Consider the following 22,656-nt stretch of genomic DNA (forward strand, 5'->3'; position numbering starts at 1 on the left):
ATGATGACTAAAAACTGATTCATTTCACAATGAGGAAACATCACTAACTACTGGTTTTGTTTGTGATGGGAGTCAAATAAATGTTTTAGACAGAGAGCAGGTAAATGTTGTTTACTATTGTGTATCTGTTACATACAGCAAACAAATGATACAGTAACACAGTACTATAAAAGTAGACACAAACTATACTTTTCACTTTCAGGAAGGCAAGGACTTAGCTGGGCAGATGGTGAATAACCACTGACACATAGTCTTTAGGATTGTTTGGTTAAAATAACATTTTTTTTTCTTTTAGATACATACTACCCATCCCTTTTATTTAAAACTAAATTAAAAAATAATATGAAAACAAAACAGCTTTGGACAAAGGTAAAAAATACATACAAAAAGTTAATGGGTGTCCTGCCGGGAAACATACTTTATAAAGTGCAGATCTTAGACTCGTTGTCCTTCCGGTCAAGAATGAAGTTTTGTCGTAAAATGTAATATGATTGGAAGATTATGTTTGAGGCCAAGTTTTTTTTTTTTTTTTTAATGGTCATGTTAAAATGGAGAATATTTCCCAACAAACACACGTTACTTAATAATCTGTGAAACATTCAACATATCAGGGATGAAAAAAAAAAAACACGAAAATCCTATAGCTTTTTACATCGTCAATATTGCCCAAGTACATCTCCCTAATATTATGCTTTTTTTTTTCTTTTTTCTCAATTAAGAAAATAAAGCAAGGCAAACATATTCTTGATCTCTATAAATCCTTAATACATCCAAAGCACTGAATACCAACAAGAGGCAAACACAGGACTCGGAATAAAAACAGTATACTACAGTATAAAGATAAATTCTATTACTGAAACTTCAAGGCACAAGACTATGTTAAATAGACCATGAACTTTCTACCACGGTGGAACTGGAATCTATTTCTTATAGTTTAACTTCTGTTTCATTTGACTTGAAATTGTCCTCCTTGCACGATTCAAAGTGCTGCATTTTAGTCGTAAGGGTAAATTTCGTTTACTTCAGTCCTACCGTTACACAAATCAGAGACGTACTAAAGGAGAAAACTCATATCCGATCTGCTGGGTATACTATCGTACTATTGCTATGAAGATAAAACGGTCTATTTCCAAAGTTGGATTTAGAATTGGAAAAAAAAGAAAATTACTACTAATAAAAATAAATCTAAGACAGAAATCTACAAATTATTTTAGCCACTACAAGGAGTGGCTTTTGAAGCCCGAACTCAGCTACCATCAGTTAATGAAACAAATCTGTTCATATTAAACAGAGCGAAGTGCACAACCTTCATTAAACAGAACACATTCAGTATTTTATACCTCATGAAACCCTTCGGATTCGGTTGGTGTGGTTGGGCTCAGCTCATCTTTATATATAATAGTAAAGGACAAGCAATGTCCTATCTTCTAATGGCAATCATGCATACTGATACATGTTCACGTACATAGCATGTATTTTTGGCTACAGGGACACAAGGACATTCCAAAGCATATTTCACTGCCAGAGGCACAAATAACCCAAACAAAGAAGGAAATAAAACAAACCAACATACGTATATAAATAATAAAAGTAATCTTCTTATTCTGTCTTTACCCATTTGTAGGGCTCCATTTTTGTCAGTGGGCTTTGAGCGCTACAAAAGGCAAGAAGTTCTTAACAATACATCATTTCTAGGTGGACACAAGTGGCCAGCCGATGGGAAAAAAAAAAGAAAAATGAACAACAGTGAAACCCTAGTTACAACACACACACCAGTGCACGTTCTACCTATGAAAAATGACCAAATAAAATCCAAGCATTTGAGTAAAATCACCTTCCACGTTGCTTCATTGGGATAAAGGTGTTTCTTTAGAATCAAAGGTCACTTCTACCACCTTAGTAAGTCTCCCAAAATAAAGGCACTACCCTTTCTGTTTCAGCCAGACTGATGCAGCTTGTGAGTCGTAACTTCAATTCATGTCTGGAGGTTTCGTTCCTTCGCTACTGTTCAGAACCTGTAACCGAGAAATGTGCTTGCCGAGGAATCCATTCGTCTTCCTCCGATCTCCCGCCCGAGTTTAGTCCGACCAGGGAGGCGTTCACCGCAGACAGGTCACAACGTCAGCCGCCGGTTAAGTGAAGGCTCAGACTCTGCCGAGGACAGAGGGTGAGAGCCGGTGGAGTTCTGACTTTAACACTTAAAGTCTCCAGTTTCAAGCAATTAACTGAGTTTGCCTTTGCAGCGAGGACCAGACCCTGTGTTCCTCTGACTTAAACATCCATTTCCTTCATTTGCTTTTGACTACTTGAAATGATTACATAGCCCTTGTTCGGAGCGGAAACGCTCTTTTTATTCTGTGCCTCTTCCCCGTGAGGGTCGAGGGAGCAGGAGGCTGGAGGAAGAGAATGGAGACGCTTTCAATCTTAATAAGACTCGAGGGGGAAAATAAATATGCAATGTTCCTCTTGATTGTCGATCGTAATCTACTCATTCAGCGACAAAAAATAAAAATATATATTTAAGATTCCAGATAACGAGTCTACTCTAAAACACACTTGGGGGGATAAAAGGACTGGTAAGTTCTCTCTCCAATCTGAACCCCTAAATGACAGCAAGTATCAAAAACAACACCCTACTCTAGATGAACTACCAGACGAAAAGATTTAACAAGTGCTGAGTGTTATGACTGATTAAGCTTTTAGTCGTACAGATTTTTTTCAGCAGTTATGTCAGTGACAATGCACATCCATCAATAACCGTGAATGTATAAGATTTCATACACAAACAAAACTGAACACAATACTTTGAGGGAAAAAAAAAGAGCAGCAACTCTCACTCAAAACAGCAATTGCAATATCTAGAATACAGAATTAAAATCTGTGATGACATCAGACTCAGATGTCTGTAACAATTGGTTTTATACATAACTGAAATTTTATGGTTTGGATTTAATGTTATGTCTATATATATGTCTAATGCATATATATTTTTTATTTTGATTTATTTCTATTCGATTAGACACGCACACAGAGTTGCATGTGACAGTAAAACATCAGGACATTTACTAACTGCCTTTGTCATCTCATTACTGGCCACGAATAGAGATGTGGTACTTGGACTCGGACTGCAATTATGAATGAACTCAGACTTGGATGCATTCGGGTGGAACTTGACATGGATTATGACATTTCAGGTTTTTTTTTACTGAGTACAGTCGAATCCACGTCATGTGTAACATGAAATAACCACATAAAATTAAGATGACAAGACATTAAAAACAGTTTCCCACTCAAATTCAATTGACTCAAAGGACTTTGACTTGACTCGGACCTGATCCAACACTATTATTAGTGAAATGTAGCCTTTATGCATGATCATTTGGTAAATATGGGGTATTTTTACAGAAAAAGCCAATCTAAACAAAAGAATGGCTCTTTATAACGACACTGAACATGCATTCTATTCTAACACACATCTGAAGAAAGTTACAACCTCCGGACATAAAACAGAAGTCTGTGCAAAGCTAACAAGAAAAATATATAATGCAAATAAATGGGTAGGCTTCTCACAATTCCAATATTTGATTCTGTGAAGGTGCTTTAAAAGTAATGTGCAATTCATCTAGAAGAAGAAACAAAAATGAAACAGAAAAAGTGCTGTAAAGTTTCTGTAAAATCCTAATCAATTTTACATAATCAACAAAGAAGAACTTCCTCAGTTTTGGTTCAGAATTACATTTCATCTCAAAGGTACAATCAAATTAGACATCTTTAGTATGTCCAATCTCTAACAACTTCATGATTTGGTGTCCTTCTTTCTGATTGCAAATGTTCGCTGTCATTTAGAAAAAGTAGGCGTTAGAAAACTAATAGAACTATTTGTGATTGCATGGTCTTGTACAATGAATGCAAGTTTTTCTTTCATTTGTTGCCTAGTAATGTTTAATAATATTTACGTATCTAAAACGTTTGACCCTCATCTTTAGTGCTGAACCTGGCTTTATGTACAAGAAAGACAATGTCGGAGTACGGTAATAAATAGCACGCAAAGATCAGCAACCCATGCATTTGACACAGCTAAAGCCTGACAAGACATATAAATAAAGCCATCTATTAACTTTCCCATCTGAATCATTTTTAGAACAGCAGCTCTATGGCATTAGTCTATAACCACATACACACAAAAACAAAAGCTACATCATTTTAAACGGTATGCTTTTTTTTTTTTTTTAGGAATTTGTGTCGCAAGAACACAAGGCCACTCTTTGTACTTCATGGGAAAAAAGCAGGTAAACATAACAAACTCCTTTTCTCATATTCTTTTACATGAGCTGACATCTACTACAGATGCTACACTGGACTGTGCTTTCAATACTCCCTAACAAATACATTTGTGCTTTATCTTCCCCACCGGAGAAAATGAAAAATAGAGCTTTCCGCTCTAGTCGCATTTTCTCAGGCACCGCCGAAACTGGTGATTAGGTAACTGAACTACTGATAATTAATAGATGCGTGCGCTTAAAATACCAACAACTCAAAGGAAACACTACTTCCAAATTCAATTGATCTTCACCGGTTAGCTTGGCACGAACCCACAACTAGGAAGTTCTTTTCTGTCGGAGTTAAGCTGGCGTCTTATTTCAAAGGTGAGAATACTGCAACAGCTGCGTCTGACTCAAATGGAAAAGGTGGAAATGTGGCCCAGCTTGCCGTCAGACTTGCCCATTCGTTTTAGACACAAAAGGAAGAACACACTGATAGGACACCTTTTTGCTAGGGTTGAGATGACATGACTATGAGGCATTTTAGTACTTTGGAGAGCATTTTTGATCGGAAAGTTTCGCTTTACGACAACTATGGCGTGTGACTTGTGCATCCATTACCACTTGAGTGTGTTTCTACTCCCTACAAGCTCCGACAAAGGAATAACTGGTTTAGGTGAGTGCTAAGATATACTAATACAAAGATATAGTGGGAAATAAAAGGAAACCATAAAGAAAAAAAGTTTAGCGGAGAATTCATCCGGAAGCAAGAGAATTATCGCCCCGCGTCCAACCCACAGAGAGAACGAGACACAACAGCTGCCTTTTGTTTAAGTACGTTTACATTTTTGTATACTTTTTCTTTTTTCCTCAGTAAAAAAGAACGAAAAATCACTCGTCTCGCCATGACCGCCTCCGCCTCCGACTCTTCACACGCAAAGCCGCTGCCAATCAGTCACTTAGTCAGTCAGCTCACTGGCTCGCTCACTGGTGTCCGGGACTCGACCGTTTCCTCTCGGCTCGGCCTCGGAACAGCGGAGGGAGGAACAATGTCTCTCAGCTCCTTGCCATCCCCTGTCACAGTTGTCTGCTGCCCTCTCAGGTCAGAGGAGGCCATCTTGCTTGCGTTCTGAGCGTCCCTGCTCGAGGAGCTATCAGTTCTCACTTCCTCCCTGCAGGCAACATGCTCTGCTCTGGGCCTGGAGGTGCTCAAGTCCTGGGGTTCGTTTTCTGTGGTCGCAGGCGGCCCCCCTTGCGTGGAGTGACCCAGGGAGAGCTGGTGGGCCTGCGGAGTGTAGGTGGAGGGCGGCATGGCCTGCAGATGGTGGTGTTGGTGGTGGTGATGATGGTGGTGGTGTTTAAAGTGCTGCCCTCGATGATCTCTCTTCTTGTGACTCTTCGATCCGTTGCCGCTGGTTGCCATCCCGCTGCCACTGCTGCCATTCCCCGGATCCGTGGACGCCTCTTTGTGCTTCCGACCAGGATGCTTGTGAGACTTCTGTCCCGTTTCTACCTCCTCCCCTGTAGGGGTCACAGTTGATGCAGTCAGTCGTTTTGCTATCCCTGGTGCGAACGTCTCCGTCGTGGAAGCGGTGGATCCTTCCAACTCCTCTAAAGTCTCTCGAGTTTTGCGTTTCTTGATGGGAAGCGCCCTCTCCTGAACAGGCTTTACGGAAGACTCCTTCTGAGCTTTTTTCTTGGCCTCGGCGGTGAGGATGGCTGCGGCGGCGTATGCGGCGACTGAGCCCGCCCCCACCGCCGATTGCGAAGCAGCTGCTGGCTTGCGGCCACGTTTTTTGGGCGTGCTTGGCGGTTCCTGTTCCGATTTCCGCTTGCGCCCTCGGCGCACTTTGGCAACTGGCGCTTGCCCCACTGGAGCCCCTGGTTCAGTTTTGGGGGCCACAAAGGGCATCTTTACAAGGAGTTTTCCTGGACTCTTTTCTATGACACGCTTTACAGCCACCCCTTCTGTGGCCTGCCGTACCTTGCCACTGCCTTTTGGCCGACCCCTCCCGCGACCGGAGGGTTTAACCACTTTAGGCTTCTTTGGCGGTCTCTTTTCTCTGCGAGAGGGGCTCCCGCGGCCCGTGACTGTGAAGTCAAAGTCATTAGGATCCGTGGTGGTATCGCCCACCTTTTGGAAGTACGCCATGAGCTCCACTTTGGAACGGAAGGCTTTCCCTTCTGGGCTGAAAAAAACAAAAACAATATATTTTGTATTATACAAATTGATGACTGTAATTTTGAGAAAACAATTTGTGAGTTTGAGAAAGTTTATGTGCACTAAATTAGAATTTTTAAATCAAATATGAGTATTTTTTTGAATTCCACCTTTTATTAAACACCCTTTAATAAAATTTAAAAAAAGATAAAAAATCTAATTATGGGAAGTAAAAAACACAAACCCGTAATCCAAATACAAATATTTTCACATTTATTTTTATTAAGCACCTTTTAATAAGAATAAAATGAAATCAAAGAAGAAGAAAAAAACACTGTTGAACAGCATGCACCCCTATTCATTATCTCAAATTGTTTGCCAGAACAATACACTTCATAACACAGAATTATTTAACCATACAACGAATCATATTAATTAATCCACATTCAGCTCTAAAACACAAATCTCTGTGACCCCGACCAGTGTAATGCAACTCTCGCTCTATACTTGTAATTTATATTTATTGAACAACCACTGACTTGTCATATCATGCTTCAAACGCTGCTGGGAACTGTTACACAAGCTCGTCTTACACAGGAAACAACAGGCCACCTTAGACAAATCAGCCATGAATCTTTGATTAAAAGGTTGCGCATATCAAGAATGATAACTATATTAGCGTCCACACCAGCACACAACAATGCTCTGTTTATTATAAGCAGTGTTGGGTGTAGCGCATTACTAAGTAACGTAAAGGATTACAGCTCATTTTAAGGTAATTTAATTACAGTTACTTATAAAGTATTTGCGTTGCATACAGTAAATCATTTCAACAGTTCTAAAATCAATATTGAATTTGAAATCTAAATTTACCGTCTAAAGATAAAATTGAATGCAGAGTCTTTAACCCTCTGCACACCAGCGTGTTCACTTTCAGTTTTTCCTGATTCACAGAGAAACCTTAAATACTCAGATAAGACTAAAATCAATCGAATCTAAAAATGGCCTACTTTTATTTGTGTACACTGAAAATAACAACAAAACATTGTGCTTTTGCAAAATGAAACAAACAGGGTGCAATTTCTGCCGTCTATGTCTCCATGTGCAACTTTCTACACGTCACAAACTCAGCAAATATTTGGCACAGAGACATGAGAGATATGTCTATAGAAAGCTTGTGTCTACTTTTAAATGAACAAATTCAAATCAAAAATGAATATTATCTGATTATGTAATCCGTATGAAACTAAAGCGAGGCACAGTCTTTCCCATAGGCCTATCTGAAAGCTTGAAGCGTCTACTTTTAAATTCAACGAATTAAAATCAAAAACATATTCTCTGATTATGTAATCCATATGAAACTAAAGCGATGTACAGTCTTTCCCATGTCTGAGCTCATTATATGCAGTCACCTGTGCACAAACACCCTCATCTAGATACAAAAAAATTGATTTAAAGATAAATAATAATAATAATCAAGATTTGTCTAATTTTCATTGTTTTTGAAAGAAGTCCTTCTATGAGGAATTTACTTCAGAAGAACAGCACGATCTGACACGGCTTTATTCAGTAGAGAAAATAATTTATGTAATTTATACTTACTTACATTAGTTAACATGTTATTTTTACATAAACCTATACTAGGGTTGTGCAATTAATAGCATTCGATTGTCACGTGCATCTCGTCAGTAAAGCTGGTCCCATGATTAGTACTAAATACCAGCTTTACTGACGAGATGCGCGTGACAATCGAATGCTATTAATTGCACAGCCCTAACTTGTACAGATTTTACTAGTTGGGCTTTTCCTGAACATCTTGCCAAACTGAAATATATTGTTTAACTTTTCTTAAGCTTTTTTGTTATTCAGATATGTTATTATTCAAACTAATTCTATTTGTTAACCAAAAAGGATTTAAAAAAAGTTTTATAAAAATGTTTAAGTATTACAGTTGTTTTAAAGCTAAAAGGCTAAACTATTCTATGTTTGACTCAAATTGAAAGAATAAAGAGTTTAATTTCTATTAAGGTTTATAGGGATTTTAAGATGTAGCCTAATTAGTGATTTGAATAATAAAGTTACTTACTGAGTAACTAAGTTACTTTTCAGACAAAGTAATTAGTAAAGTAATTTAAATACAATATTGATGATGTAATAGTAATTACTTTTTGAAAGTAACCTACCCAACACTGATTATAAGCACATGCTGCATTTATGTCGTCTGCCACTTTAAATGCTCGAGCTCTATAAAGCAGAATGGATTCTGATTGGCTGTCTATGTTTTTATCATTCATTAGCTAGAAAAAAAATCATTTTGGAAATGATTCCAACTATATTGATCCTCTGTGCTGTTATCATTAAAGTTGTAGCTCTGGTGTTGTCTCTGCCATTCTTTAAATTTAGACTAAGACTGCATCTTCATCGGTGTTAACGGACCTTCAGACTTCAATGATAATAAAAAGGGAAAGCTTCTAACTCAAAACATCACTATAAAACTGACTTTGTATGGGCCGAAACTATTTCACGTTAAAACTGCATATAAATATGGTGGGGAATAAAAGATGATTTAAATTTGTAGGCCAGAAACCAAATACATCACAAGCTGGCTTTGACATAATGGACAGAAGTATATAAAAAAAAATAAGATGCAAATAAATCATTCATGATATATGTAAATGAGAAATACAGCACATTAAATGAGGGCCTAACTGGTTAACCTTCCAGTGTTAACAGGTTTAGTTTTGTTGCGCAGCAGCATGCCGTCCCTTTTAATTAGAAGTCAAAGACTCTCTAAACACAATAACTTAACGTTCACAATGACTGATTTGTTGCATGTGTGTCATTTGGACACAGCATTACAAAACGAGTATCATCTCAGTCGCTCTCAAAAATGTGCTGACTTCCTGCGACTTGTACTAACTTGATCAGGTAGACATCAAATTTTCCAGCGGATCGCCCCGACTTGCGCTGTTTCAGCTTGCGCGTCCAACCTTGAGGCAGTGAAGGGTCGTCATACAGTGGGCCTCTGTCCCGAATGATGGAACGCCGCTGCTTGGCCGATGCAGAAGATTCTGGAGTGCTGAGAGCAGCTCCAACTTCAGGGTCAACGGGTTCAGACTTCCCTGCCTCCGTCTGTTGTCCAACATCCCCCTGCGTAAGGAGGGGCGGGGGTGGAGGAACAGACACTGTGGCCTCGAGTTTTTCCACATCTTGCCGTTCCCTTTTGTTTTTCTTCTGCTTCTGCGTCTTGTCTTTTGAGCCCTCCTGGTCTTCATTCTTGTCCTCACCTCTGCTGACAACACAAGAAATAAGTGGCACACTGAGAACAGGATGACAGTCTTACAGGTCCGTATTCAAGTCAACCGCTTGTCTAAATGTCTATGAAGTATTTTTTAAACAGAAGTGCTGCGCTTGCACGTTTGCCATCATAAATGCAATATTTTGGCATCAAAACATGCTCACTTTCAGCTCACAAGCTCTATTAAATAACACCAACAAGCAGGCAAGAGATGTGGCCTGAATTTGAAGAGTTAGCATAAAACACAGTAACCAAATAAACTGATGCAATTCGCACCTTAACATCTTTAGGTGTCATGTGAAACCTGATTCTAGGATGTGTCTGTTTCGTAACTTCAGGAGAAACACGTTCAATTTCTACTCTGCTTACAGACACATGGAAACCACCTTGGTAGCGTGTCAAGAAGCCTGTGTCAAGCAAAACCTTGACGTAGAGGTTGAATCATTGTGTCTTCAGAGGACGGAGGAATTTCCCGCTTGTCTGTGGCTTGTCCCTCAAGGCGACAACAAACTTTTTGTCATTTTTACACAATGATCAACTTAATTTGCCATAAACTTAATTGGCAGATTACTCTAAAAACATATGCTTTTGTCATCGTAACCACATGGTGGTCACAATATTTCGTCCATAAAAACATCAGATCACAATCAAACAAATATATTGTGAACTTCATTTCCATATCTACAGCAAAGAAAAACTGAGAGATTTGCGGTCTACTTATTTTGAACTTTTCTCCAGTCGTCCCTTACAATACTACTTGCCTACTTTGTTTACAAAACTTTCGCAGCCAGACTGAATTAAATTACACATTTTTTCGATTTTCTTAGCATTTACAGTTACTCTACCAGGGTGGAGACTGTAACAGATCCCACATGTTTTAAACTCAAATGCTGTCACTTTTGATGACAAGTACAGTGTTGAAATTCAGAAGGCAAACTCAAGCGATGAACACATCAACGAAGTTTACCAGGTACATAAAGCTGAAACAAATAGTTACTTTGTTCTTTTACGTTACACTCACTTTAACAATGACTAACAGTCTTCAAAAATAGTTGCTGACATGTTTCAGTACATCAACAAGAGTCACCACACAAATTAAAAACAAACATTCATTAGACGGTATTCAATATTAGCACATTATCATGCTATATTACAAATAAAGGTACATATTTGAATTCTATTTAGCCAATTTATGACTATACATGCTGCACTTAGTATGCACGTGAAATATAGCTAGAATACTTAATATGCACTATAAACCGTAAGCTAACAATGTGGAGTAGCATTTCCCACAATGCAATTTCACAGGTTTTAAAACTTTAGTAGCGAGCAACAGTTGGGTTCCAGAAGCAGAAATCACATTTTCAAAGTGGACTTGATTTTTAATAACATATAAACCTTTCAAGAGCTCAAAGCAACTGTTAAGCGATCATATTATATATGCTTCTGTAGAAGTCAGCGAAAAATTCCTTTTTAAAAGTTGCTTAATATAAACTATTTAATTTAAAATGGTTTCTTCCCAGTGAAAAACTATGCGATCCATAATCCTAAAATGAGATGCAAACCAAAACATTCAAATAGAAATTGAAATCACAGACCGCTCATTCTCAAAAAGCATTGTAAATAACATCATCAAGTCTCAAACTACTTAAATCCATACAAATATTCTGCAATGAACATAATTTAGAATTGAATGGTGTTTTGCTTAAAATCAACCAGTTTTAGTTTCCACATTTTTTAAAACAATTGCATCACAACGTTCATGGGATGAGTAGTTATACAAGGGCTGCACGATTATGGCTAAAAATCATAATTGTCGATTATTCCCTTGAAATTGTAATTGCGATTATTAATGACAATTATCACAATTTACATTGAATAATTTGTATACCATTGTTTGATGCAACTGCATGCCGTATTTTTATATGAAAATAAACAAGCTGAAAACACTCTAACTGAAAAACTTCTAGTGCTTTTATAGAGTATTAAGCCTCAAACGTCAACTATACATCGGATTGGTTTCTTCTTTAAATGATAAAAAAGTACAAATATGAATGGTAATAAAATTATACAAAAAAAAAAAAAAAATGATAAAAACCCAAAATAAAACATATAAAAAAAAAAAAAAAAAATGCATCTTAAGCACGTAGAATAACATAAGTGGACTTTTAACGATAACGTAATTGTGGCATCCATAATTGTAACCGCGATTAGAAATTCGATTAATTGTGCAGCCCTAAGTTATACTGAGATTCTGGCGACTCGGAATAAGATTTAAATGCTTGGTGACATATAAAAGAGGACTGACAGCATCAAGCAGTCAGGATTAAAATGACAGTAAAACTAAAAAACGTTTAAATAAAACACTCTTAAAATAAGTTTAAAAAGAATGAACTTCTAGTGTTTTTAACTAATAAACCCAAACAAACTTCCGCAGACTGAGTTACATTCTCAGTGATATTCACTTGAATTCTTGATTTATATCTTTTAAAGAGCAAGTGTCGTGAATATGCATTTCAACAATTACTTTGTTAACAAGTGTAATTTTAGGCAAAACCTGCATCAGTTCATAACTTTAGCAGAACATATAAAACATTTTCGGGAAGTACACATCCTGCAATGTGACTTGCAAAACCTTTTTAATTTATTTTGCATATATGTTATGCATGCAACTTTTTTGACCTCATATTAAATGAGAAACTACATGGAATATTTGCATTTCATTAATATTTGTATAAAGATCCACACTCCAGGACCACCTAAAATGAGTTGAAGACAATTACGTCCAGTCTCACATGACCTAATATATACAATTTCCCTTATTTGCATACATTTTAACTTAATCTTATGCATTCACATTTATTAATTTACAACTGTATCACGTGTGGTATGCTCCATGAAATTATTGCTAGGGCAGATACTGGATCGTTTGGCGTAGATGAGATATTCTGTTTGTTAGCCGTGGAATAATTTATAGATCTGACCTTAAGCAAGAACTACCCAACCGACGCCAGCACGTCATAAGTTTTCTTTAAGCCACGACTTTGTTGGGGGCGAGTCAATTAAAGATCCATAATGAAAGCTAACTGGTATTGGTCATAATTAAGTTTTTATCGTGAACGTTGACTGTTCAATTTAGTACTAAGTAGGAGGCGGCGAAGGCCTTGAACCTCAGCTGGAAATCAATGAATATGTGCATTAGCTTTTCTTATAAAACCTTATCAAATATGAACAGTTATACCATGTTGGACAATCAAGGACCATGTTAAACCATAATGAACGATCGTCTTTGAAAAGACATCGGAAGACCAGACACGGAGAGATGGTAACGGTGTTTATTTGAACTTACGTTGAAAATTTGCCCCACTGTAAAGCTTGACAATAAAAATTATTAGAAAACGTTTTACAAGAAAATGTTCTTTCAGTTTTTCTGCTTTAAATTTCATGTTACTTGCTATTTCCTGTAACGTTCTGTAAAATTTACTAGCAATTTCTGGGTAAAAAAAACTTCCAGTACATTTCAAAACAGCATTTTAATGAAATTCATAATACATGTTCAAAATAATAACCTGTTTGAGTTAAAACTATAACATATTCCACGGCTGGCAAACAAAATGTTTCATCTAGCCAGTACCTGCCCTTGCAATGAATTCATGGAGCATGCAACACAGGAAGAAGTTGCACAGGATGCAAGTAGAGCCTTCAAAACCTGTCTGTCACAAGTGTGCGCAGAAGACATGAAGCATTGTGTCTTGCATGTCACTCAGTTGGTGCAAATCCCCCTGCGGTCGACCACACACACACACACACACACAGAGACAAATATGATGCTGCTAGATCCGTTAGCTGGCTACCGGAAGTCAGCTCAACAATATCACCAGCCTGCTCTCACATGGGAGTGCCTTGTGCATTGCTAAAGCAAACTGAATATCTATATTTCAGTGATGCGAGAAGCACAACACTGTGTTTTGCACCCGGAGTTACATGGTCTGCATGCTGCAGGGGCAAAACGAGCAGCAATAACAACACAAGAGACGCACGCACAGTGACATCAGGCAGAGAAATAGCACACTGGCCAACTTGCTTGCATATGCAAACTTGGTACCTGATGATGCAAAGCTACCTAATACAGCACAACAGCATTTCACTGGACTAAAACGCACCTTAACCTCATTTCTAAGCACTCAGTCACAACAGGACAGGCAGGTCTATCTGGAGCAAATCTCATTTCGGTCGCCTTCCTTGTCCTGCAGCGCCACAAGCGAGCTAACTTACTTCAGTCTGCTGTTTTTGACAGCTAGCGAGCGCTTCGGAATTAAACAACACAGGAGCGCCGTAACGTTCGCGCGAATATCAGCGAAACAAAACATGTGTGCGTCCATAGCCCCAGGCAGCCCTTCGCTCCAGATTTCAGGAGAGTTTTTGAAGTAACGTCAGAAAACGACACCGGACTAAAGCGTGCCGCACAAAGTGTCCGCTGATCGTGGAAAAAGAGCGGGAGAAATGCGAGTGACGTATTCTCAACGCCTTCGCGGGCTAGCGCGGCTAACATTCCCCGCCTCAGCCTGCGCCTGCCTGACAAAATATCACAGCGACGATCAAAACCGACGCCATCGCCGCTCGCGACGCCTGACATTGGAATCCGTGACAATGGGAATGGATGCGATGCACACTTACAGTCTCTCCTCTCCGCTCTCTGCGGCGGCCATTTTTATTTAAATAAATAAATTTCCAAAAAATCACGCAACATCTTTGTGAGTACCCCTCACCCTCCTCTCCCACTCCCTCTACACAACACCATCCTTCGGACGCGAGATCTCGCGAGAGGTGGGGTGGAAGGGAAAGGGGGTAGCGCGTAGGTTCTCGCGAGAGCTGAGAAGTGGATAACCAGAGAGGGAAACAACGTCCAGGGCGAGGAAAGCTGCATTGCACACCAGAATAATAGTGCCTAACTGTATTATTTCGATCTGCAAAAAAAGTCCTGTTTCTTTGGGATAAATCCATGTCAATTTTTGAATCTGTTTTCAGATATTTTTGCCTTGTGATAAAAGTGTAGATTAGTCAAATTTAAAAACACCCCTATCAAACAGGTCTGCACATCATATTTGGGAGACTAGGTGTGTCATAAAAATACATTCTTATTAACAAACATGTAAATGAACAAAAAACTTTTCAAATTGACTGATTCACAAAGCCTTTGTGACCCTGGGTTTTTCTTATTTGCCAAAAAATCATTAGGATATTAAGAAAAGATCATCCACCAAGAAAATATTTAAAAAAACTACTACAAAAAAAATAAAAAAACTCTATTTTTGATTAGTAATATGCATGGCTAAGAACTTAATTTGGACAGCTTTAAAGTATTTGGATTTTTTTGCACCCTTGGATTCCAGATTCCAGATAATTGTCTCTCAGCCAAATATTGTCATATCCTAACAAACCACACATAAATGTATCATGTATAAATCTCGATTTCCAAAAATATGACTGGTTTTGTGGTCCAGGTTCACATGTATTTTTATAAGTCTTAAAAGTTCACATATTCCAAATACAGCAATTACACACTGTTTTAATATAAAAACAAATGCATTTTAGAAGCATTTGGCACTTTACTTTTTAAATCCATTTTTGATGCCGATTTGCTTTTTTTTCAATTGATTCATATGTTTTTCAATTTTAACTTTCTTCAGTTACACATTTTGCTTGACATAGACATTTTCATTGGTCTGGCTGTGAGCAATCAACAAGTGTTGTGGGGTGATGTTTGCAAGGTTGACGTTTGTAATTAATTTTTTTTCAACTTCCTCTTTTGACACATGAATGTGATAATGAGGTATGAAAAGAAAGAAAAAGAGGAAATGAGAGTACTATTAGGGGACGTCTTTACTTACAGGCCTACAGTTGAAAAAGTGGTATATTCCCAGACTTAGCAGGAATCCAGACATGCACATGTATGTAACCATTACCATTAAAACTGAATCAACATCAAATGCAAATCAATATAAAATACTCTTAAAGGGACTTCGATGCAAATGATATCATAAAAAACTCTGCCATATGAATTTTAAATAATTGTCCCATGGTTCATATTAGATTTTATGTGGTGAGATGTGTTTGTATGTGGATTGAAGTTCTTGAGAATGTTTCCTTACATTCAGCTGAGCTTACTGTATGTTAGTCTCCCGTCCTCCTGCAATCAAAAAACACTTGCTTGGGTATTCAACAACACTCGCATCTGAAACAGCAAAAACAGAATAAATCTGACAGCTACAATTTCTTGAGAGGCACTAAATCCATACTAACCCCATCACTAGATAGACTTAGAATAGAATATAACGAAATATGTACAGTGTTAGATAACAGATAAAAATAACAGATGAATGCTCTATAGGGACATTTCACAGCCCCATATTTTAAATCGGAAGCATTTTAGTCATTTAGTCGTTTCATTTTTGCACTAAGCTCTGCTTAATTTCTGACCCTGTCTGTAAGATACCTAATAGTAGCGACAGAGTGATATATATCAGCACGGCCTATTAAACAGCACATATTTGGCCATTTTAAGATGATCAGCACAGGTTGATAACCGCAGGTGCTACAAATGGCATTTCCTTCTCAGTACCAGGAAACAACCAACAGTTGTCAACACATGTGAACAAACATTTTCTGGAGTAATGATGCAAAAATAAAAAAAAACATAAAAAAAATTACTGTTACTAAATATATATATTTATTTTTGTTATATATAGAGAGGGGGGGGGTTAAATGATAGGCCTATTTTTATTTAGCAATAATGCATTAATTAAAATGTGATACATTAAAAGAAATATGAAGCAGCACAACTTTTTTCAAATAATAATAACTGCTTCTTGAGCAGTATCTGACTAGTACTCATTCACAATTTCACATGTGCTGCTGATATGATTAGTCAATTAATGTTAGCTGGTCATTTTGTCACAGTTTGGCAACGACTGTACTCCACAACATAGCGTGGAGTAATGCAAAACAAGGCCACGTTCACCTATTCTCCAGCCTGTGGGCGGAACCACTGCCCTTCATGGCGATTAATGACGCAAATTGAACAACGCTGTGCGTGGTGTGAAGTCTTTGGGTTTTCCTATTAGTCATACAGTACTGATAGAAGGTTTGGGTGGTTTTAAACCACTTCTGCTGTGTGTTCAACAACTCCTCGCGGTCTGCGATGTGGGCCACGGTATTTTTGGCCATCGCTGTTGTGTGTGCAGTGAATAGCGACAGAAGTTTGGAGGACAAGGGCCGCGTTGAATTGCAGCGAGTGCGTGAACTCTCGCGGCAGCCGCGTTACGGCGAGTGCTGGTCTCGAGCGCTGGAGAAAATACAATCGAGCTGCAAAGAGTTCAGTGATGATGTGCAGAGCAAGATCGCCTTGTCCTTCACACACTGCCACCTGCAAAGGTCAACAGCTCATTTTACTGGGATCAGCTGAAAAACAGATGGAATCAGCTTAAGATTCGCTGGTCTTCAGAGCTTTATGTTGACCCTTAACAGACCAGTGCTGTGTTTCCCAAAAGCATCGTAAGCCGAAGCTGAAAGTAGAGCCATTATCATCAATGGATCGTAGCGATCAACTTAGGTCTACGATGCTTTTGGGAAACGCATCCCAGACTGGAAGACCAGCGAACCACTTTAAACAGTTTTATATTTTCCTTCGTAGGAAAGACGTGTTTCACTACAGTTTAGAGTCAGACCAACTACTTTTGCATCAGGACTCAGATTCTATCTATCTATCTATCTATCTATCTATCTATCTATCTATCTATCTATCTATCTATCTTTTTATTTTATTTGAAGCAACAGCAAGTATCTATATTAGCAAATCAATAATTAAGATGGCTTAATCAGTATATTAAAAATGCATTATTTGCATTTTATTTTCATTAACTTTTTTTTAATCATTGCATTTCAAATAATTTTTTCCCTGCTGTCAGTGACCGTATCTGAACAGACCAGATGAGAAGCACTAGTTTAGCCACAGTGCTTCATTATTGTCTCTGTCTAATAATGTTTTGCAGGTCAGGTCGTAGTTTCCCAGAGTGTCCTGAAGATAGTGATGTCAAAACCTGCACCCAAGACATGGATCCTGTGGCCTTCAACACCTACACTGAGTTTTTTACCCATGCACACAGCATATGTCATTACTTACAGAGTGAGCGCTGGCAACAAAGAGCTGAGAACACCATTCACAGGTACAAAGGTCCCTAGATGCATATTTTGAATATGAAAGGTATTTATGTGTATAAAATATTAATGTGAGCCAATGTTCATCTGTGTTTCAGGTTGACTGAGAGTTCAGCGGGGGTTGCGGAGCAGCTGGCCTCCACCCAGCGGATGGCAGAAGATCTGGTCGTGGCCCAAAGTGCCGCGCTGAAATCCCAGGAAAGCATCCTTCGCAATGGAGAGGAACTCAAGAGCACCCTGCAAGACTCCACTCAAGGTGATGGCCAACACATAAAATAGAAGGCAATATGCTTATTGAAGTATGACATCTGGTTTAGAATCACTGATAGTGAAAGTTTTAGCAATAAAATGTTAAAATACACATTTATTTAAAATAAGAAAAGTTCATGGTAAAATAAAAAAAATGAAATTATATAAAATGAAATTACTTGCTAATTTAGGCATCGCATTATAATGTACAGTACAAAAAATGGATATTCATTTTGAGCTTTAGTAAAATTATGTTTTACAGTGTTATTCATTTTTTAAATGTATTAAATTCTTTAAGGCAGAGGTCATTTAAATGTAATATTTGCGGAAATGAGCATGCACACTGAAATATTCAGTATTAAAAAATGTTTAATATTTGCCAATATGCTACCGATATATTATATATCCTTTGTAATTACTTACAGCTCCAAGGTTTAAAGGTCAAAGGTCAGGTTGAGATGTCACAATCCTCCTCTCTCTTATCGTTTAGATTCTCAGGTCATGGCTGACTCTTTTACACTCATTTTATGTCAGTTCTTGCAAGTATCTGCAGTTTAATTTATTCTGGAATTAATTCACTCTTAAGCACTTAACATGCAGACTCCATTCAGACTGTTTTGTAGATAATTTCAGCCTGACAGAAATGTCTTATTTTTTGCATGTTGTAGAGATGAGGCAATCAATGCCAGTCAAAGTGAAGTATGTGCTTGACCTCAAAATGTCTTGTCTTTTACCTCATTCTTTGCTTGTGTGCTGTGATCCACACTGAGCTAAAATGTTTCAGGCCTGAGAGATGTGTTTGTGGAGATGAGGCATTCTGCACAGGAGCAGCAGGTGGCATTTGCAGAAATCTTTAACCGTGTAGCTTTCCTCCAGAGCTTTATTATGTCTGAAACGCACACGTTTAGTTCCCTCTTCTACAACGCCCTGGGCTTTGGCGCCTCTTTCCTTCTGACTTCTGTCCGGCGCACAGCTGGAGCGAGGTGAGTGTAAACATGATCAGTCAGTGCAGTACTCTAGAATAGATGATGCTGTTGAAATAAGTAAAAGGGTCTTTTTATTTATTTATTTTTACCTAATTATTCATGGCCCTTTTCTAAAGAATTTGTAAAAAAAATTTGTTTTGTAATGTTTCTATGGAAACCTCCTCTTTGTATTTGAAATGTGAACTGGCGCTTCTCTTTTGGTCTCAGGTTGCAGGTTTTGTTGGATCAGTATAGTTTTTAACCATCCTATCCTTTAATAACAACCTGTATTATTTTGTTGAAATGATCACAAAGCACTCCACACTGAAATGTTCCACTCAGGCTGAAATGATCAGGGATCTTAGCTGTTTGCTGCTAGCATTTCTTGCGATATGCAGAGCAGTAGGTGCTACACACAGTCAGGAACAGCACTGGTTGGACAAATATTCCCACCTCAGAGCAGACATTATTGTGAATATGTTCAAATTTCTGCATACATCTTGCATCAGACATGCACAAATTCGTAAAAAGCCATTTCAAATGCCTATTTTTAGTTTAATGTTTTAATTTAATTCTCATTTCTCAAGTTTGAGTGCGTTTCATAGTAGGCATCATGTGTGCATTTGTTGAAATGTATTCATCTGTCTGACATCAGAAACTTGCACAAATTTGGAAAAAGACATTTTAGAAGCTAATTTTTAATAAAAAATTTTTTTCCGTAGTAGGCATTGTGTGCATATGTTCAACTTTAGAAGCTTTTAAAGTTTTACTTTATTTTAATTCAATTACATTGTATGTCACTTTGACTCTTTTAATAAAATTACTCAGTCTTTGACACTGATGCATCATGTATCATTTTAGATTTTTCCTTTTTGGACTTGTGGCTTTGAATATATACCTCGAAAGGATGATCTGTAAGACGGTGTTGGAAAGCGAGGACCATGGTTTTCAACAGATGGTAAGACTAGTGATAAAATACTGACATGGTCATTGTTGTCTAGGTTTAAAGTGTGGAATTTAAGCAAAAGCATGGTTTACTGCAAAAATAAAATTCTCTTTTGCATAGGAGAAAATTGCCTTTTTAGTTGGTCTTCTAAGAAAATCCATGGTTCTAATTGGCTGCCTTGTTCTGCTGTACTTTGCTCTGCGCTACCGCAATATCAGCCGAGAGAGTCTTGAAATTCTGAAGGAGCTCAAAGAGACTCGCTCTGATCTTCAGCAGGCCTTGCAAAAAGCAGGTACTGTATCTCCAAGAGAGCAGGTACCTTGACTTGATTCAAGGGGTTTAGTTCCAGAATTAGTTTTTGATCTTTCTTATCATACCTTCTAGAATGTCTCTCGGCATCTGTGGATGAATGGAAGAGGTCCAGACAAAAACGTTGGCAGAGCGAGTGGGAAGAGCGAGATGACAGTTTAGTTGTTCTGCATCCCTCTAGCGTCGTGAATGAGGCCCTGTCCACATTCTCTGCGTCTCCGGACAGTAAGAGCTGACATTTTGAATCAATCTGCATGTTTCAGAAGGTGTCCTGAGCTCAAATGATGATTTAAATAAGATACGTAGTTTGTGGTTATGTAATACGGTTTAGTTCACACTAATATTTAAGTTAGTGTTCTAATTTGTTGAACTAACATCCTATTTCCAATGTAAATTGATATTGTCATCAGCCAGACACTATGAGACACGGCGCACCTCAGAAGCCCCGAAGAGACGTCAGCGGCACACGTCAGGCTCTCGTTCACGGACATCTTCTGTCACGGTGTACAGTGTGCTGGTGGATGACAATGAGGTGCTGTACATACATTAATATATGTATTAATTTTATAGGAATGTTTTTATAATGTGGTTCCGTTCCAGGAGTATTATTAACTTTAAGGTAAATCACTTTAGAAGCTTATTTAATAATTAGGGGCAAAGTTTTGACATAGTACAGTGAACTTGATTTTGACCATGGACATTAAAATTGAAGCATTTTCATTTTCAGATTTCTTTACTTTTTGGACTTGTGGCTTTGAATTTAGATCTTGAAAATATGAGCTAATGATGAGCTAACGTGGTTACATTCCAGGAAGATTATTAGAGAACAATTTCAATTTGTCCCTCACACAAATATATATATATATATATATATATATATATATATATATATATATATGTTTTTGAACATAGCATCATCAAATTAGGTAATATTAGGCCTTTTTTTCCCACAAATCAGCAGATCTCCCCCCCCAAAATGCAGGGCTGTGAAATAATTTTATATTGAAAAGTTTCACTCATTCAACGAAAACATAATTTGTCAGTCATTTTTGAAGTTTCTGAATTCTCAGCTATGTACAGACATTTCTAGCACTTTTCTCAGTAATATTTATCCATTTCTAGCAAAGTAATTATAGATGTTTATTGCAAAAACCGCATGGCATGTGTTTTCCAGCTGTATTTTGATTGAAAATGTCTGTGTGCTAATATATCCTCATTGTTTCCCCAACAGCCGAGGTATAGCCTGAGAAGTCGGAAATCTTTGAATGGTCCAGAAGCTAGAGGAGTAAAGTACTGATGCAGAATATCAGAAAAAGGTTTGATTGCCATCTAAAGATCTGATCCAGTGAATAACAAAGGTTCCGGATCATTAGAGAGATCTAAAACCTCAGAAAGATGGAAGATCACAGACATTTTATCCATTTTGAATGTATGCTTCCATTTTAATCTTTAAACATTATATTTGTTTTTTTTTTTGTTCTTTCAGATGTGTTGTTTTTACATAACCAATAAATAAATTCCAGTGTAACAAGTGAAGGTTTAACTCCGTAAACGTCTTGCCCTTTACTACAAGCGCAGCAGGTTAATTGTGTGTCTGACTTTATAAGCAAGACTGACATCTAATGGTCAAACTGTGAAATTGACGCCAGCAATTATAGAAAAGGCTCATCAAACCACCTTCCTTAGTGAAATACTGTCATCACAGTAGTAAGTGGTGGGCAGGTCCTTTTTGCTCTTTTTAAGTTAAAAGTGGATTGGATTCTGTACTATATATGACACATGCAGGAATAGATTTAGAATGGTCTGCATGTCATTAAACCTCCGATGCACCTTAAGCAGTGATGATAAACATGCAAAAAAATGTATTGCACAGAGATGTGTGAAGAGTCTCAGTCCTGCAGCCGGACAGAATCTACTGACTCGGCCTGTATGAACTCAACTTATATAAACATTGCCGAATTTGATGGCACCCTTTCCACCCATAACATGTTCATTTATGAGAAAGCACACTCAGAAAGGCAAAAAGCCGGGTTAATCTCACAAAACCTGTTTTGCGCATGTCAGCATTTTTATTACAAGATAATAAATTATTAAATTAATTTTAAAAAATGATAAATTATTTATTGCTTACAGGAATTGACATCTATTGTTAGGGCCAGCATTTATTTATTTACTTTTGCTGCGTGACATCATTTCATGACAAAATTACAAATTACCATAAACCAAAAAAAAGAAGAAAAAAATCATGG

At 37.7% G+C, this 22,656-nt stretch overlaps 3 protein-coding genes across 6 annotated transcripts; 2 read left to right on the forward strand and 1 right to left on the reverse strand.

Annotated features, from left to right (window-relative positions):
- Nucleotides 1–96: 96 nt before the first annotated feature.
- On the reverse strand, nt 97–14,536 carry LOC109070024 (methyl-CpG-binding protein 2). Of its 4 annotated transcripts, none has more exons than XM_042729327.1 (3): nt 14,399–14,536; nt 9,344–9,712; nt 97–6,451 (listed from the first exon to the last, which is right to left on the reverse strand). In XM_042729327.1, the coding sequence occupies exons 1-3, from the start codon at nt 14,428–14,430 to the stop codon at nt 5,230–5,232; spliced, it is 1,623 nt and encodes a 540-aa protein (XP_042585261.1). In that variant the 5' UTR covers nt 14,431–14,536; the 3' UTR covers nt 97–5,229. The 4 variants fall into 4 exon arrangements, with proteins under 4 accessions (XP_042585261.1, XP_018942180.2, XP_042585260.1 ...); XM_019086635.2 differs by having other exon boundaries at nt 9,344–9,715; nt 14,399–14,513; XM_042729326.1 differs by lacking the exon at nt 14,399–14,536 and adding an exon at nt 13,885–14,383.
- Nucleotides 14,537–16,751: 2,215 nt separating this feature from the next.
- Nucleotides 16,752–17,962, forward strand: LOC122138315 (protein brambleberry-like). Its single transcript, XM_042730400.1, has 2 exons — nt 16,752–17,155; nt 17,773–17,962. Exons 1-2 carry the CDS (start codon nt 16,923–16,925, stop codon nt 17,960–17,962), a joined length of 423 nt encoding a protein of 140 aa, XP_042586334.1. The 5' UTR covers nt 16,752–16,922.
- Nucleotides 17,963–18,021: 59 nt separating this feature from the next.
- On the forward strand, nt 18,022–21,935 carry LOC109070017. Its single transcript, XM_019086626.2, has 7 exons — nt 18,022–18,194; nt 18,972–19,170; nt 20,014–20,110; nt 20,219–20,390; nt 20,483–20,632; nt 20,818–20,939; nt 21,639–21,935. Exons 1-7 carry the CDS (start codon nt 18,089–18,091, stop codon nt 21,702–21,704), a joined length of 912 nt encoding a protein of 303 aa, XP_018942171.2. The 5' UTR covers nt 18,022–18,088; the 3' UTR covers nt 21,705–21,935.
- The last annotated feature ends 721 nt before the right edge of the window (nt 21,936–22,656 follow it).

The sequence above is a fragment of the Cyprinus carpio genome, chromosome B8, assembly GCF_018340385.1.
Source record: "Cyprinus carpio isolate SPL01 chromosome B8, ASM1834038v1, whole genome shotgun sequence".
NCBI lineage: Eukaryota > Metazoa > Chordata > Actinopteri > Cypriniformes > Cyprinidae > Cyprinus > Cyprinus carpio.

What these genes read in the sequence shown, in the direction of transcription:
- LOC122138315 (XM_042730400.1), top strand. Translation starts at nt 16,923, where the DNA reads ATGTGGGCCACGGTATTTTTGGCCATCGCTGTTGTGTGTGCAGTGAAT. An exon ending in ACACACTGCCACCTGCAAAG is followed by an intron (nt 17,156 to 17,772) that starts GTCAACAGCTCA and finishes AATGTTTTGCAG; the next exon opens with GTCAGGTCGTAGTTTCCCAG.
- LOC109070024 (XM_042729326.1), bottom strand. Translation starts at nt 13,949, where the DNA reads ATGAGATTTGCTCCAGATAGACCTGCCTGTCCTGTTGTGACTGAGTGC. An exon ending in TGCTTAGAAATGAGGTTAAG is followed by an intron (nt 9,713 to 13,884) that starts GTGCGTTTTAGT and finishes TGTTGTCAGCAG; the next exon opens with AGGTGAGGACAAGAATGAAG. An exon ending in TTTGATGTCTACCTGATCAA is followed by an intron (nt 6,452 to 9,343) that starts GTTAGTACAAGT and finishes TGTTTTTTTCAG; the next exon opens with CCCAGAAGGGAAAGCCTTCC.
- LOC109070017 (XM_019086626.2), top strand. Translation starts at nt 18,089, where the DNA reads ATGGCAGAAGATCTGGTCGTGGCCCAAAGTGCCGCGCTGAAATCCCAG. An exon ending in ACCATGGTTTTCAACAGATG is followed by an intron (nt 20,111 to 20,218) that starts GTAAGACTAGTG and finishes TCTTTTGCATAG; the next exon opens with GAGAAAATTGCCTTTTTAGT. An exon ending in ATTCTCTGCGTCTCCGGACA is followed by an intron (nt 20,633 to 20,817) that starts GTAAGAGCTGAC and finishes TATTGTCATCAG; the next exon opens with CCAGACACTATGAGACACGG.